The sequence below is a fragment of the Arabidopsis lyrata genome (assembly GCF_000004255.2).
Source record: "Arabidopsis lyrata subsp. lyrata unplaced genomic scaffold ARALYscaffold_3, whole genome shotgun sequence".
In the NCBI taxonomy this organism is placed as follows: domain Eukaryota; kingdom Viridiplantae; phylum Streptophyta; class Magnoliopsida; order Brassicales; family Brassicaceae; genus Arabidopsis; species Arabidopsis lyrata.
In genome coordinates, this window is record NW_003302553.1 from 12,348,140 (window position 1) to 12,363,092 (window position 14,953).

Sequence of the window (14,953 nt, forward strand, 5' to 3'; positions counted from 1 at the left end):
GACTTCCCAAGCGCCAAACATTCAATGTACTTTATCGAGTAGATAGCACAATCACCTGCATCGTCATTCTTGGGGATGTCTTCAATTCTCCTAACTCCCAACCTTGCGTAGCTCTTCTTACGCAAGTGTACATGAACAAATGCCGACAACATAGCTGGGATCATCCTCTTTAAAAACATGCATTGCTCGACCAGTTGTGGATTAGTAGTCAAGGTCGGAATGCTGTCATAAATGTTGATCTGAAGTGGTTCAAGAAATGCTTTATTGAATCCAAGAAAGCGATGCGTTGATTAGGGTATTTTGAAGGATCACGCAAGAACCTTCTGCGGAACATAGACATTACAGCTCCCATGTGCTGCAGTAAAATCAAAAACAAAGTTAGAGACGTGAATTAAAAACATTTCATTAACAGGAAATAAACTGAAAACTATATCCAAAGCTGAAATCAATATACAAATCTGAAAACAATATACAGTACTTACATAGTCTTTTAACCAACCATATTTTTCATCTGGCCAACTATCTCTTGGAGTAATAATCTGGCGAAAGAATCTGGCATTGAAATTGCTGGTACTAAGTGGTTCTTCGTCCCTGAAACAGAAAACAGAAAATGAGAAAAGCAAACAGAAAATGTGGATGTTCTAGTAAAGAGAAACTTACTCAACACGGTCTTCTAGCCAATCAGTTAAACTTTCAAACTTCTCATCAGAAACTGGTTGAAGATGCATGTTCTGGTAATGATGAAGAAGGTGGAGCATCAGTGATTATGCGCTTCACTGTAGAATTTCCAACATATGGAAATTTTTGAGAACCCGCAAGTTGTGGCACACGTCTCCCCTGAGTAATCCCACCGTCCAAACTCTGTACTCCTTGTAGAATTGATGTCAATGCTGCATCCAAAGTCTTATTAGCCATATGATCTTGAGGATTAGAGAAGGTTTCTTCAAAACTTGAAACCATTTTCAGATTATCAGCCATTACTTTGTCAGTTACATCCTCAACATCATCCTCAACAGTCCTCATTGTCTTCTTCACACCTTTTGGAGCAGCTATCTTCTTCTGCTCAGGCTTTTTAAAACCTTTATTAGGCACGTTTGTCACTTTCTTCCTTGTAAGTCCCTTTGTAGGAGGTTTCTTTTCACATAGAACAAGATCCTCAGACACTTCTCCAGCCTTCTTTTTCTTTGTCTTCACGGTAAAGACAGCCTTCTTAACTACTCTTTTAACAGGCAGCCCATCTTGAGACCCTGGCTTCTCCTCTACTATCCAAGACTGAAAAAAACAATCAGATATAGGATTCATTAGCAAAATAATTCATACAAAAAATGGGAAACAGACAAAGTTTTATAAAGAATTGTTCTTGAACAACAAAATAAACTTACAGCTGATTTACTATTTGCCTCATCTAATTCAACGTTGTTGGAAGTGGCGACGAAATCATCGGGCACAACAGTGGGCTTAGACGCCTTAAGAAGCTTCAAATCTGTCTCCACAACTTCAAACCTCTTAATAAGCTGTTGATCTAAAGATTCGACTTTACTCTCCAATACATCCATTCTGCTGGTAAGATTCTTGCTCATCTCTGAAACTGTCCCATTCAAATTCTCCAGCATCTTGTAAATATCCAACAACCTAGTCTTCTCCTCTTCATCAACCTGAAATCAATCATATAATGGTTTAAGTTGAATCACTATCAATAATATAGTGGACCACCATATGTTCTTTTCTTGGTTTATGGTTCTTGTTAGATACTTTTGCTCTTTCATCATCACTAGCCTTTGACTCCTTCATTTTCTTTTCCTTAGGAATGATACTACTCTCTCCATCCTCGTTTCTAGAAACTTTACGTTTCTTTCTTGGCACTCTAACATGTTTCCACGCATCATTTTGTAAACGATTGTGGATGATGTCTTTCAGCAAGTTGTCAAGCAGCCCATCTTGATTGTCAGCCGCGTCACTCCACTTAGGATACATGTTTTCCTCAGTGACTGGCATCATATGCCTCACACGCACCTCTACACAACATTTAAGTAATCAGAAACCATTTGTTTAGATAATCAAAAATGCAAAACAGTTTCAGATTTAAAAAAAATCAAGTCTCAGTCTTTATTTAAAAACATAATCATGTTAACCAGTTATACTAGAGAAAAAACTGAAGCCAAATAAGTAAATAAAACATTAGAGAGAAACGCTGCAGCATGTTAAAATACCTGTCCATGGGCAGTCTTCTCATTGGCAATAAAGTCTTTAAACTTGATACGTTTGCGAGAAGATCTCCAATCAAGTAATGGAGTACCTGTCAATGTCTCCCTTTTAAATCCATATCCTGCTGCCAATCCAGGCACACTCTCGTAAATCCATATCAACAAGGCGTGGACGCATCCATGAATCACATAAGTATATTTCTTTAAATCAACCATCTTCACTGACTTAAGTAGAGACTGAAATGCCACTCGACCCCAAGGATATTTCTCAAAAGCTACTGGATCAAGAACTCTTTTAGCACTTGACAACGGGATTCTAGAACCGTGATGAATCCCATGAACTCCAACAGATAACAAGCATAACTTACCAACCATCATCCTCTTCTCTTTACTCCATGCCTTGCTAATATCCATTACATGCTCCAACTCAATAAACAGCGGACCATCGGACGTTCCAACACCCATTTCATTCCAGAACTCATGGTAAGCAACTTCACATGTGTCTGACTCGTCAATAACATCACAATTGAGCCCCGTTACGTCAGCAAATTCATAAAGAGAAAATCTGATTGGCATTTGATCAATCAAACACCAAATCTCGTGATCGTTGTCGACTCGCAGCTGATTTGAGAGGAAGTAATGAACGGTTTGGGCAGCCCATGTGTATTCAGCATCAGTCAATTTTATAAACACTCCCAAGTGTTGTTTTTTTACGATACTAGTTTTATTTATTTATTTGGTTTGATTTAATTTATAATGGCATGATTGTTATTATTGTTACTCAAGAAGGTTAATTAGACTTTTTACTTAAAATATGGGTTAGTCTAATAAATCAAATGGGTGTCATTTAAGTTATTTTTTCTAAGTTATGAGTCATTCTAGGTAAATCTCAGTTAAAAATATTTGGTGATTCTCACAGAGAATACTAAATTCAAAAGGGAATTTCACTTCCGTCACTTCGCAGTGCCTCTAGAAGCTTCCTTCTTCGAATACAATTGCGACGGTGACACCGTCAATTACCTCGTCGAAAGTGGCTTCAGTGAGTCTCCCTTCTCAATCGGAACACGTTCTCTTTATGCTTGGATTCGCGTAAATATGAGTTTTAGATTTCGCTCTCTTGAAGGCGTACTTTCGATCTATTTGGTAGACGTATATGTATATTTGTGTTCGTGTTGCAATCGATTTCAATGGATCTATCTGCTCATTTTCTATCGGTCCCAGTGATATTCATGTGTATATTTATGACTTCGTTTTGCTTCTGTTAAGGTTTCCATTGATGGATTAGAATTTTCTCTCTTGGTGTTCTGATTCCATTCGGCTTATGTATTGGCTTGTTTGTGAGAACTGAGAAGGCATTGCAATTGAGACTTTGGTTAAATGGAAGTGAAAATTTCCTTTAATACAACCAAACTAAAATTTAAAACAAAAAAACAATACATGTACTTTTAGCATGAATTGTTTTGCATGTGGTTATGCCTTTAGCTTGCTTTGCCTCTTGTATTTGAAGTTAGGTGATATATGAGGAATAACTCTACAGTTTTGTTTTCGTATTTGTAAAGACATTTAGTGTCTTTTCTTATAATTCTCTCATATTTGTTCATGGATCTGAGTCTGACAATAGATTCTCTCTTTTTTGTGCAGCCTGTTGCGTTGTTTCAGCAGATTTCAATGGCCTTCTTGGAGCGAGTTAAAGAAGACTTCAACAAGAGATATAGTGGTGGAAAGGAAAGATGACCACTACTTAACTCAACAGCTTGAACAAAGAATTTGGGTACTTTTGGCTCTACCATCAGAATACGGAAAACCAAAAAATTAACTGATTTAAGTGTCTGTGAATATGGTTTTTAACTGATTTAGTATCAAGTGAACGAAGTGAAATGTGTTATGACGGAGAACATTGAGAAGGTCTGAATCATATCCATGTCAATCTCACAATTTTATATCATTAATTTGAGAATATATGTCATAAATGACTTGAATTCTCTCTGCTTCTTACCCACTTCTGCGAAACTGCATGTGCTTTATGTAATTCATTAACTTGCAGGCTCTTGACCGTGGTGAGAAAATTGAGCTTCTAGTGGACAAAATCCGAGAACCTTTGTTCACAGGTTAGTAACTTACCTTTCACTCATATGTTAGCTTTTTGATACAAACATATCTCCTTTCTAATTGTCACTCTCTTATATTTTGAATTCTGATATCTACAGGCACAAGATTTCAGAGCGCCAGGAACGAAAATGACAAGAAAGATGTGGTTTCAGAACATGAAGATTAAGCTCATAGTCCTTGGTATCATCATCGCATTAATTCTCATCATCCTCCTCTCGGTTTGTCGTGGCTTCAACTGTGCTTAAAACTTGAAAGCAGGAGAATACGTTTAGGGGAACTCTGCCGGTATATGTCCTTCTTTTTTCGTTCTGTTTTCGTGGTCTCTTTTTTTATATATTTTCATTTGATTTTGTTAGGGATAAAGAAATATGGTGAATTAGTACTGAAATATGATCGTAGACAAAGTAACTTTGCCTTACACTCAGGCTGTCTAATGTAACCAATGGTAAGTATGTCTACCTTGGACCAGAGTAGTTATAATAAAAAGTACGCAGCTCGGTGTCTTGAAGAAATGGAAGGATTTGTTGGTTGATTGTTGCATTCTCAGGTTATATGGGACAAAGATTGTTGTAATAATCCATTCTGGCGAGTCTTATAAAATCATTGCAAAATAGTTCAGCTCAAGGATATGGAACTTGGCAAAGGATATACTTAGCTATGGGAAATCGCCGCTGCAGTTGACTTTAAAATCCGGGTGACCGCACTCTTCTCTTTGAAGCGACCAAAAGGGATAATAGAGATATCTCCTCATACAGCATTTAAACCAAGAGGTGCAGTGTTTGTGACACTTATCAACTGACAAAAAACAAGAGGGGATCACAAAGAGCATCCCTATGATTGTCAGAGACAGAGAAAAATTAATCATGGTACTCTCCTGTGTTTTTTTTTTTTTAACAAGAGAATGGGGACGAAGAGGTAAAAGATAGATGAGAATTAGGTGAATGGTTTTTGTTCCAAGTCTTGGTTTTGTATGAGTTGAAAGAAGGAAAAGAAAATTAAGGTTTCTTTTTATATATTGTTTATCTGAAACTTTATTTCCGAAGGGAAATCTCTTTGGAATTAGGAGGTCTAAGTCTTCGAATAGACGGTAGACATTCAAGGTATTATATTATGTTAAAGTTTTCTTTCTATTTGGTTGTTATAATTGCTTTTTTTTTTGTCTGTAGGACGACCTAAAACAAGTGTCGATGCAATAACTTTACTTGGAAAAGTCTGGCAAAGTAGAAAAAGGGATGAAATAGACTAATGAAGAAAATCTCCAAAGAAAGAAAAATCGACGAATGAAAAAAAAAAATCATAAAGAAAGAAGAAAGACATGACCGTAATTGGCCCTTCCTTTGCTCCCCACTTTCTTTGTTAGCTTCAGACAAATGTGAATGCATCAAAAGGTATGTGCAAAGAATAAAAAGTGGAACAAGGCAATGACTTTTTAGTTTTAGTATTTACCATGGAAACTGAAGGATGTTGATGATGATGACAGGTTTAGTGGTAAGGAAGACTTCCATACCCAGAAAATGACTTGATGGAAATTGTGTGTGCCAAGTTGTTGGAGACAGATCAAGACTTTTTAGACCTCTCACTAGGAGTAAGGTATGTCTTAACACTGCTAAAGCCAACAAAGAAAGGTTGAAAAGAAAAGAAAATTGTGACTTGGTTGGTGAGATAGTTATTGGTGAGATAGTTATGGTGTATAGGTTGGGACAGTTGTGGAACGTAGGGGATTATAGTTTTGGTATGTGTCATAGTGGAACTGAGAGGCTGAAGATCAACAAGTCTTGTTGAGACTTAAGCAATTAGTTATATTCTGTTTCAGTGTTAGATGAGTTGTCTATTTAGTATATGAATATGCTTCAATACAATACCAACAAAACAGAACAAAAACATCAGATAAAGATACAACAAACGTAAGGAAATGCTTCAATACAATACCAACAACAACTTGACAAACATTGCAGCTTAGCCACTAGACAAGCTAAACGGTTTCTGCCCTTAACTAGACAAGCTAGCCACTCCGGTTTGTATGAAGCAATGAGTTTTGCTATTGCCAATCCAAGTAACACTCCAAGCCCATACCCTATTGCCACGCCTTTCCAGTTTAACACTTGCTCATCTTCTTCCTCTTCTTCTTCTTCTTTAGTCTGCTGTGCTGGTGGCGCGTTAGTCCCAAAACAACTTTCTTCAAGAGGAAAACCACAAAGCCCTGCATTTCCTTCAAAGGACGATCTATTTTGCCCAGTTATCTGTGTTCCTTGTGGTATTTCACCATTGAGTTGGTTGTGAGACACGTTTATATACGCCAAGAATGAGAGAGTCCCTAATCCATTAGGAATAGTCCCTGAGAGGTGATTACTTGATAGGTCTAGTGACTCGAGCTTCACAAGATTGGCCAAAGATAGAGGAATATGGCCTGTGAAGGCGTTCTTCGATAAGTTGAGTGCGATCAGTGCCTTTAGGAGACCAATAGATTCAGGAATTTCTCCTTCAAGTCTATTTCCAGAAAAATCAATGGTGGCTGAGGAAGTAACGACCCTCTTTTGCTCCATAGATAGACCTTTATATTGTAAATCTATAGCTTCGAGATAGGTAAGGTAATAGATTCCGTAAACAGCCGTCTCATATACCATATATAGACCGAGATCTTCATTCATCGTGAGTGATGATGCTTTCCAATTCACAAAAAAGTTTGGGGGCAAGCTTCCGGTTAAACTGTTACCAGCTATCTCAAGTATCCGCAGCTCAGGAAATCCCAGAGGACCTTGATTGGGAGGAGATAGAGGACCATAGAATTTGTTTGAACGGAGGATAAGGACTTGCAGTTTCGGTAAAGCTTTAAGGGAGAAAGGAAATGTATCTTTGATTTCGTTGTGGTCCACACTTAGAAATTGTAGAGCTGAGCAATTTAGAAGAGACCTTGGAAGCTTTCCTGTTAATCGATTGTAGCCAACGTCGAGTGACCGTAGAGGTGCATCGGCATAATACTTGTCTGGAATACTTCCTCCCAAGTTGTTCTTCCGGAGATCCAAAATCAAGAAGTTACTTAGACATGGAGGTATTTGACCGGTGAAGTTGTTGTAGCTTAGATCAAGAACATCAAGCGAGCTTCTGTTGCATATTGAAAGAGGTATGCCGCCACTGAAACTATTGTTTTTTGCAGAGAAGTAGCTGATAGAGAGTGGCAGATGCGGAAGTGCTCCTTCTAAACTATTTGAATCCAAAAGTAAGATCTGCACCGATGAATTTACAAAAGTTTCTGATGAACCTTCGAAGCCAGTTAACAAATTATTTGTAATGAGAACTGAGCTCAGACGTGGAAGGCTCCATAACCACCCTGGAATTTTCCCACTGATTCTATTGTTGGATACCGAAATATACTTCAAATTTTGAAGGGTCTTTAAGATGTTTGGGAAATCACTAATGTTGCAGTACTCCAAACGCAACGCTTCCAAGGTCGATGGGATGTATGAATCTGAACTTAAACTAGCCTGAGATATCCAGTCACCTGATAGATCGAGGAGCAACAAAGATTTGAGAGAGGAGAAGAGACTTAAGTCAATTGGGTAGCTTGTGTTTAGGAAAGAAAGGTCGAGCTCTTTAAGGTTAATGAGCTTTGAGATAGGCTCTAGGATTTTTCCTTCAAAATGGTTTTTGCCTAGGTACAAACTCTCTAGCCTTGATGACGAAAAGGAGTTAGAAGCTTCAATTGAACCGTTGAGATTGTTTCCACCTAATGAAAGATATGATAAGAAAGGCATAGTGAAGAGAGAAGAAGGGATGGTTCCAGAGAAGTGATTATAAGAAAGTTCCAGCCAAGAGAGCTTGGTTAGATTTTGTACAAGTGGGAGACAACCAGTGAGGTCGTTCGTGGAAAGGTACAACTCGGTTAATTGGGTTAGGTTACTAATTGTGGGGGGAACTTGACCGAAGAAGCTATTAGAGGTAACATCCAATACCTCTAGTTTGTGTAGATTGCCAAATTCATAAGGGAGTGAAGAGGAGGTGAAGTTGTTGAAACCGATATTAAGGTAAGAGAGGTGGTGCAAGTCAAACAGACTACTGTTGGGATTTACAGTTTCAGAGAAGTGATTATGAGAAACATCTAAAGCTGTGAGCTTGCGTAGATTCCGCACAAATGAGAAACTACCAGTGAGCTCGTTATCGGAAAGGGCTAAAAAGGAAAGCATGCTTAAGTTACTAAATGAAGAAGGAACTTGGCCGAGGAAGCCATTAGAGTAAAGAGATAAAACCTCTAATTTGTTGAGATTTCCAAACTCGGAAGGGAGTGAAGAGGAGATGAAATTGTTTTGAGGGAGAGAAAGGTAACGAAGCTGATGAAACTGGAAGAGGCTGCTGTTGGGTTTCAGAGTTCCACTGAGACAGGCCCCGAGTCGTAGCTTCGTGACCGCGCCCGTGGAGTTATCGCACCACACTCCATTCCTAGGGTCACTATGGTTGCAAGCACGAGTATCAAACTCGTTCTTGAACTGCGTAAAGGCTTGAATCTGATGGGGACCACAAGCAACAAGACCAACAACAGGGTTATTAAAAGTGAAGAAGCTTGAAGGGGAGACACAAGAGAGTAAGAGTAGCGAGAGAAAATTCAAACGCAAAAGCGGTTCAGACATGATGAAAACTTTTTAAGAAAGAATGGATTTTGATATAAGAAATGTGAGAGAGAGGAGATTGGTATAAATAATGATAGGATGTAGTTTTGCATAGTGGAAAAAGTTAGAGCTAAGTGAAGTTTTCATTGAAGTGAAATCAACGTTAGATGACTTTTCTAATGTATAATTTGGACTGCAATCACATCACTTTGAAATTTATTACATATACATTATTTTCAAAACCACATGAATAATTGACCACTACATGTGTTACACACCAAGCTGATGTTGGTGAGTCAAGATCCTACCACAAATGTCCAACTGATATTGACCCCTACATGTGTTACACACCAAGCTAACTGAATAGGAAGCTTCCTTGGTTTAGATCTTTTGTGACGTGAGGAAAGGAGAGAGGTTACGAGAGTTTTGATTTGGTGTTTCGAGACACTGGAGCTTTAGTGGTGTTATTGAATTGGGCTTAGTAGGTTTTAGGGGCCGATTAGTATAGCTTTTTTTTTTTTGTTTAAGAGCACAAATAAAGTAAGGATTCAAAATGGGTTGGAGTAAAAATTATATATTAAGATATAAAGTAAATATATATTAGATTACATTAGGACTACCTATATTAGGGTTTATAGTAATATTTTATAACTGTTGAAAGAGGTAAAAAAAATCGAAAATATGGAAAAAAAAATTAAACCACCCACAAAAAAAAAGATTAAGATTAAAAACGATGACGAGAGAGCATCAAGAGAAACGCTTAACAGGTTCATTTTATTTTTGTCTTCTATTATGTTATTATTTGATTTTCAATTGATTGTTTTTCACATGTTATTTAGTTTTTCCTATTCCTATGTGGATTAAGTTTACTCTATGACCTATGTTATTTTGTTGCTCATATTTTTTTTTTCTTTTTGACATCATTTGGTTGACAAAATCGAACGCATACTTCAATTTTTACTACGCGGGGTAACACTACTTGTTGGAGTCAAACTCTGGTGGGGAAAACTGCTGAAGTAGACGGTTAACCACTTAACTAAATACGCTTCCCCACATATGTATCTATTTTTCTGTAGACTAACTGATACATATCCCGATCATGTTAATTACAATGTTAGAGGCATCAAACTTTATCCTATTATTATAGAACACAAGTCAATTTCCTCAAAATTGTACCTTTCCCCTTATGACACATGTTTTAAAACTCAAGTCTTTCTATTTTACTCTCTTAAACCGATTTACCTATTATTATTATTATTATTTTTTTTATAATCATCCGACTTCTTAATTACTCTTTCCCACAATCTCTAGATTCTCCTCTCCCCTTCCATCGCATCAATAATTCGATGATTTTGTTCGCCTTCTCTTTCCAAGATTTCACCTCTTTTATACAACTACAGAACTACTAGGGTAGTTACTGAGGTCTGCCCTAGTAAAATACATGAGTAGTCACATGTTCTTTATCATTTTCTATTTTATTTTTTTCTGATACTGGTGATTAAATGGTACTAGGTCCGGACCCGCACGTACGTGCGGGGTTTTATATTTTGAAAGATGCGGGTTGAATATTTGTTGTATAACGTATAGTGAAAACGGGTCTAACATTTAGTGTTGGAAAACGTATGTATGGGGTTTTTTGTTTGATTGGTTAAAAAGATTGGAAAGAATAATTAGTAAGAATTTAGTAATTTTGATTGGTGAATGATTGGATATCTTGGTTTGGTTTTGTTGAATTATTGAGAAAGTTGCAAAATTGGTTGTAATATTTGTGAAACGAAATTATTATTCTGAGTTATATTGTATATTTTTATTTCTTAAACTATAAAATGATTTGTTTGGTGAAATAAAATTATTGTTTGTAATTTGATGCATATTTCATAAATATAAATGATTATAATTCAGATAAAGGCCCGTTAATGATTCCCCTTTTAATTAGGATTGGGCTGGATTTTTGATAGACCCATTTAGAGATCCATGGTTTCGTTTTTGTTTTTTAATACAGAATCAAATGTTTTTTTTTTCTTTTGGACAGAAGTGATTATATCACGATTCTTTGTCTTATGGTCTTCAAAGAATGAATCCCTAAAAATCATAAGCTTTTCCGATTTCTCAATCAATGTCAAAAGTTTCGATCATCAATCGAGTCTCCGTACATCTAATTTCCATATCAGATTCGGAAATTCTTCAAAGAGGTAAGGTTTTTAGAGATTCTTCTTCAATCAATCTATTTTTATAATCTGTTGATTCATTTACAATCTTTGTAATTCTGTGTTTCAACAGAGATCTTGGGCTATCACTGTGGGTATACGAACTTGCATGAGTAAGTATTTTCAATTATATTTGTTGTTTAGATCCGTAATTGCATGTCTATAATTTTTGTGTTTATTCGGGTAACTCTATCTATTATCAAAATCTTCTATGCGTTGGAGTGAAAAGAGGCTATAATTTGATTTTGTATAGATTTAGGCAATAGATTTTGTTTCCTAATATTTAATTTGTTCCTAAATTGATTTTAGATAATGATTGGATGATGATTTTGTCTGAGGAAGACGATTTACAAAGTTAAGCTTTCTATTACAGCTCTTACATAACAAAACAATGTCTTAATATATATGGTTCTGATTTTACCAAATACAATGTTTACAGAGAAGGCAAAATATTCGAGTTGATTTCAATCGGAGAAGACAAATTTGATGTCCTTTAGTAGCCATAACGGAATCTGGAAGCTATTTTAAAGGTTAGATTATGTAATCTCTTTCTGAAATTGTAGAGTTGTTATATAAAACATATAGTTGTCAATCTATACTTTTAAATATTGATATTGCGTAGCTTAACATTTATGAGTACAATATAGTTTTTAGAAAACTTACTTAAATTTAGGGAATATACTAATAAAACTTTTTATGGAAAACAGAGTAAAATAGAGATTAAATACAAAAGAAACAAATAGGGTAGGTTTAAGTCGATTACAAAAGGAGTTTTCCATACCTCCAAGGAAGTTTTTAAAAAGACAGAGTTCATCTCCTCTAAAAATGTAAAAAGAAACAACATAAACTAAGAGAAACTGAAGTAACCTTGCAAATCCAATCCCTCCTTCCTTCACATGTTAGTTCTCAGCAACCATCTCCATCATCACATCCTCTTCGTCACTTGATCCATCGTCGAATGATCGCTTGCAAAAAAACATATGCTTTATGTTTACCTAGGCTATGAATCTCAACCAAAATATATGCCAATTATAAGAGAATGTTTAACTTACAGATAACTTGGAATGTCAAGTTCATAAAAGATTGGATCAATGTATAGACGTGAACAGCCATATTCACTCATTAAAACATTGTTTCCTATAGAAAAAAAAAAAGATTCAGTCAATGTAACTAATAAAATTGTAAAGTCAGTTCATAAAACTATAATAAGAACCAACCACAGTAAGAAGTTATTCTCCAGAAACGCAAGACTGCAACAATCTTATCATAGTTGTAGTTTATTCCGCTTATCTTCTGAGACCAAGTGTTCACAAAGAACTCACACCACTTTCCCACAGCTACGCATTTTATTGTCTCCCCCCTAGATTAAAAGTTTAATTTCCAAACAAAAAGAACAGTCAATCCAATTTCTTAAAGTAATTTAAGAACAGACATTGAAATTCTGTCACAGAGGGTAAACTAAACTTACACATTATTTTTAATTTTGAAGCAGACATAGCGAGATTCATAGTCTGTTTCCCCTCTGCGACACACATATGGAAACCTTCCTATGGTGGAAACAGCAGAAATAACTCCCATAGCATCTAAGTAAATATTACAGGAAAATGGTCATATAAGTCTTCATATATAATAAATCTTGGTATAAAACATTTAATTTCAGAAATTATTACCAGAGACAGAGTTTTTATCATCTTCATGAGCATTTCTGACAGTATCAGGCCAAACAAAGTTCCAGTAATTGTTCCAGGACTTAGATCTAACAGGCCACATGGTAGTTCCACTCATAAACTTAACCTGAAGTGGCATAGTTGAATATCTGACTTGGTTTGGAGGTTTGATGACTTGAAAGTCAGTCATGTAGTACCAAACGTCTTGTTTGAGTCCTCGCTGAAAGTTCCAGAGGTAGTAACCTTGTGGAATTGTTGCGTCCATAAAATTCCCCTATACAAAGGAAACAAACAAATTAGATAAGTAGTTTTTCAACCCTAGAACATGATTTTAAAAAGGTGTAAAACTAAACAATAGAATTAGAAACAAACCTTCTCATCTGCGAGAATCATTGTAGTTAGATCACCATTTAGAGGATTATGATGCCAGATACTCATTATCTTAACATAAACCCTCCACTTTGTGGAATGTCTTCGCAAATCAGAGAGAAGGTGCATTTTCTCCATAGTTTCTTAAAGATTTTGTTTTGCTTTCAACTGGGAAGATATCTCTGTAAATCTAAAATCTCTCAACGCATATATATAGATATAGATATATTGGTTAAGAGACGCAAAGGATTAAAATAAAAAGAAAAGGAAACTGAATCGTTAATAGAATATATAAAATATAAAAATTTGAAAAGACTGATGCGAATCATTGCTAATTATTACAAAAGGATACAGTTTACATTTTTCAAGATACACCCAACGATTTAGATTTGCCTAGATTGTATAAACCGTCAAATATGGAAGTTTCTTTAGTTTTTGTTATTCATGATAGATTTTTTATATAATAGATTATATATAAGTAAAATATATAAGTAAATATGTACTTAAATAATAGTATCGATTTTTTGTAACAGGATCTAGTTTTTGCTATTTGTTAGTTACAATTATAATGGTACTGATGCTAGATAATTCTATGTTTACAGACCAGGCAACATCTTTAAAGAAGGCAAATTTGAAAGCAATGATAAAGCCAGTCCAGATTCTGAAAGCACTGATAAAGGTTAGTGAGGTCTAAATGATTCAAGAAGTATTTAGATCCACAATTAAATATGAAGTTGTCGTGATGTGTTAATTGTTTTTCAAAAATGATTTTACTATATTCACTGTTGACATGTATGTTAAATTCTGCAATTGGTTGATAAGATATTAAAGTAATACTACTTGTTTATATGAATTAACAGAATATTTAGATTCTGTATATGTTTTTTGAATTAGTAAACTTTTAATAGTTTACCTTTTTGTACTTAATATGATTTAAATGTAAATGAAAAATTATTTAAAACAAATTTATGCTGATATTAATAATCAAAATTTCTGAATCTATATTATTAAAAGAGAATTGAGAGAATAACAGACCAAGTTTGGTAAAATAATCTCTTCAATGGAAGTCGTAGATTGAAGAGATTACTACCAAATTTCCATTTCCATACCAGCTTCTACCTGTTCAGACAACCAATAAGAAATTAGTAAAGTGTAACAGGTGAAAATAATAATCAGTTTTTATTGATTTTTACCTCTTAAACCAAATGTCTTTTGCAATGTGGAACCTTATAGGTTCTGAAAGACTTCCTTAAACACCACATTCAACGTTTCCTTCTGCGGCTTTCCTTCTTTGTCCACTATGAGTATCTTCAGTCCTTTTTTTGAAGTTACCCTTGAGATAGCTACATAGAGTTGGCCATGAGAAAAGCATGGCCTTGGTAGATAGATGCCAACCTTATTAACGATTGTCCCTGGCTTTTATTAATGGTCATAGCAAAAGCAACTGCTATTGGAAGTTGTCTTCGACGCATTTTAAACGGAAGTTTAGTATCAGATGGAGATATCAATATCCTGGGAAGGAGGACTTTATCTCCGACTCTATCACCTGTAATAATGACAGCCTCAATGACTTTATCACCCATTTGTGTTATTTGCAGTCTAGTGCCATTCATTAGCCCTCCTCTTGGATCTAAATTTCGTAGTAACATCACAGGACAACCAACTTTCAACCTTATACCATGATTTGGCAATCCAGATATCTTTAGACCGTTCAAAAACTCTGATGTCAACACGGGATTATTTGTACCTCCAATATCAGAAGGATCAACAGAATCTGAACTTAGGTATAGTTGTTC

The 14,953-nt window shown here is 35.5% G+C and overlaps 4 protein-coding genes and 1 long non-coding RNA gene across 6 annotated transcripts; 3 read left to right on the forward strand and 2 right to left on the reverse strand.

Moving 5' to 3' along the window:
* Positions 1-208: 208 nt before the first annotated feature.
* Positions 209-2,893, reverse strand: LOC110230080. Its single transcript, XM_021032068.1, is given in 7 exon segments — positions 209-355; positions 483-591; positions 661-725; positions 727-1,272; positions 1,383-1,655; positions 1,714-2,013; positions 2,211-2,893. Coding segments are annotated over 7 exon segments (2,010 nt in total). The 5' UTR covers positions 2,781-2,893.
* A 229-nt stretch (positions 2,894-3,122) lies between these two features.
* Positions 3,123-4,845, forward strand: LOC110229811. Its single transcript, XM_021030781.1, is given in 6 exon segments — positions 3,123-3,418; positions 3,846-3,975; positions 4,249-4,312; positions 4,412-4,446; positions 4,448-4,598; positions 4,670-4,845. Coding segments are annotated over 5 exon segments (459 nt in total). The 5' UTR covers positions 3,123-3,299; the 3' UTR covers positions 4,559-4,598; positions 4,670-4,845.
* A 256-nt stretch (positions 4,846-5,101) lies between these two features.
* Positions 5,102-6,120, forward strand: LOC110230081 (the record flags this gene model as incomplete). Its single annotated transcript, XM_021032069.1, has 4 exons — positions 5,102-5,234; positions 5,480-5,523; positions 5,598-5,701; positions 5,794-6,120. Coding segments are annotated over 4 exons (324 nt in total), but the record flags the coding sequence as incomplete, so codon positions are not given.
* Positions 6,121-6,184: 64 nt separating this feature from the next.
* On the reverse strand, positions 6,185-9,400 carry LOC110229809 (receptor like protein 30-like). Of its 2 annotated transcripts, XM_021030779.1 has the most exons (2): positions 7,087-7,170; positions 6,185-7,025 (listed from the first exon to the last, which is right to left on the reverse strand). In XM_021030779.1, exon 2 carries the CDS (start codon positions 6,959-6,961, stop codon positions 6,197-6,199), a length of 765 nt encoding a protein of 254 aa, XP_020886438.1. In that variant the 5' UTR covers positions 6,962-7,025; positions 7,087-7,170; the 3' UTR covers positions 6,185-6,196. The 2 variants fall into 2 exon arrangements, with proteins under 2 accessions (XP_020886438.1, XP_020886437.1); XM_021030778.1 differs by having other exon boundaries at positions 6,185-9,400.
* A 1,426-nt stretch (positions 9,401-10,826) lies between these two features.
* On the forward strand, positions 10,827-14,946 carry LOC110229813. The gene is made up of 5 exons (XR_002333195.1): positions 10,827-11,106; positions 11,195-11,234; positions 11,431-11,651; positions 13,760-13,836; positions 14,593-14,946. It is a non-coding gene; the product is annotated as an uncharacterized LOC110229813 (long non-coding RNA).
* Positions 14,947-14,953: the final 7 nt, after the last annotated feature.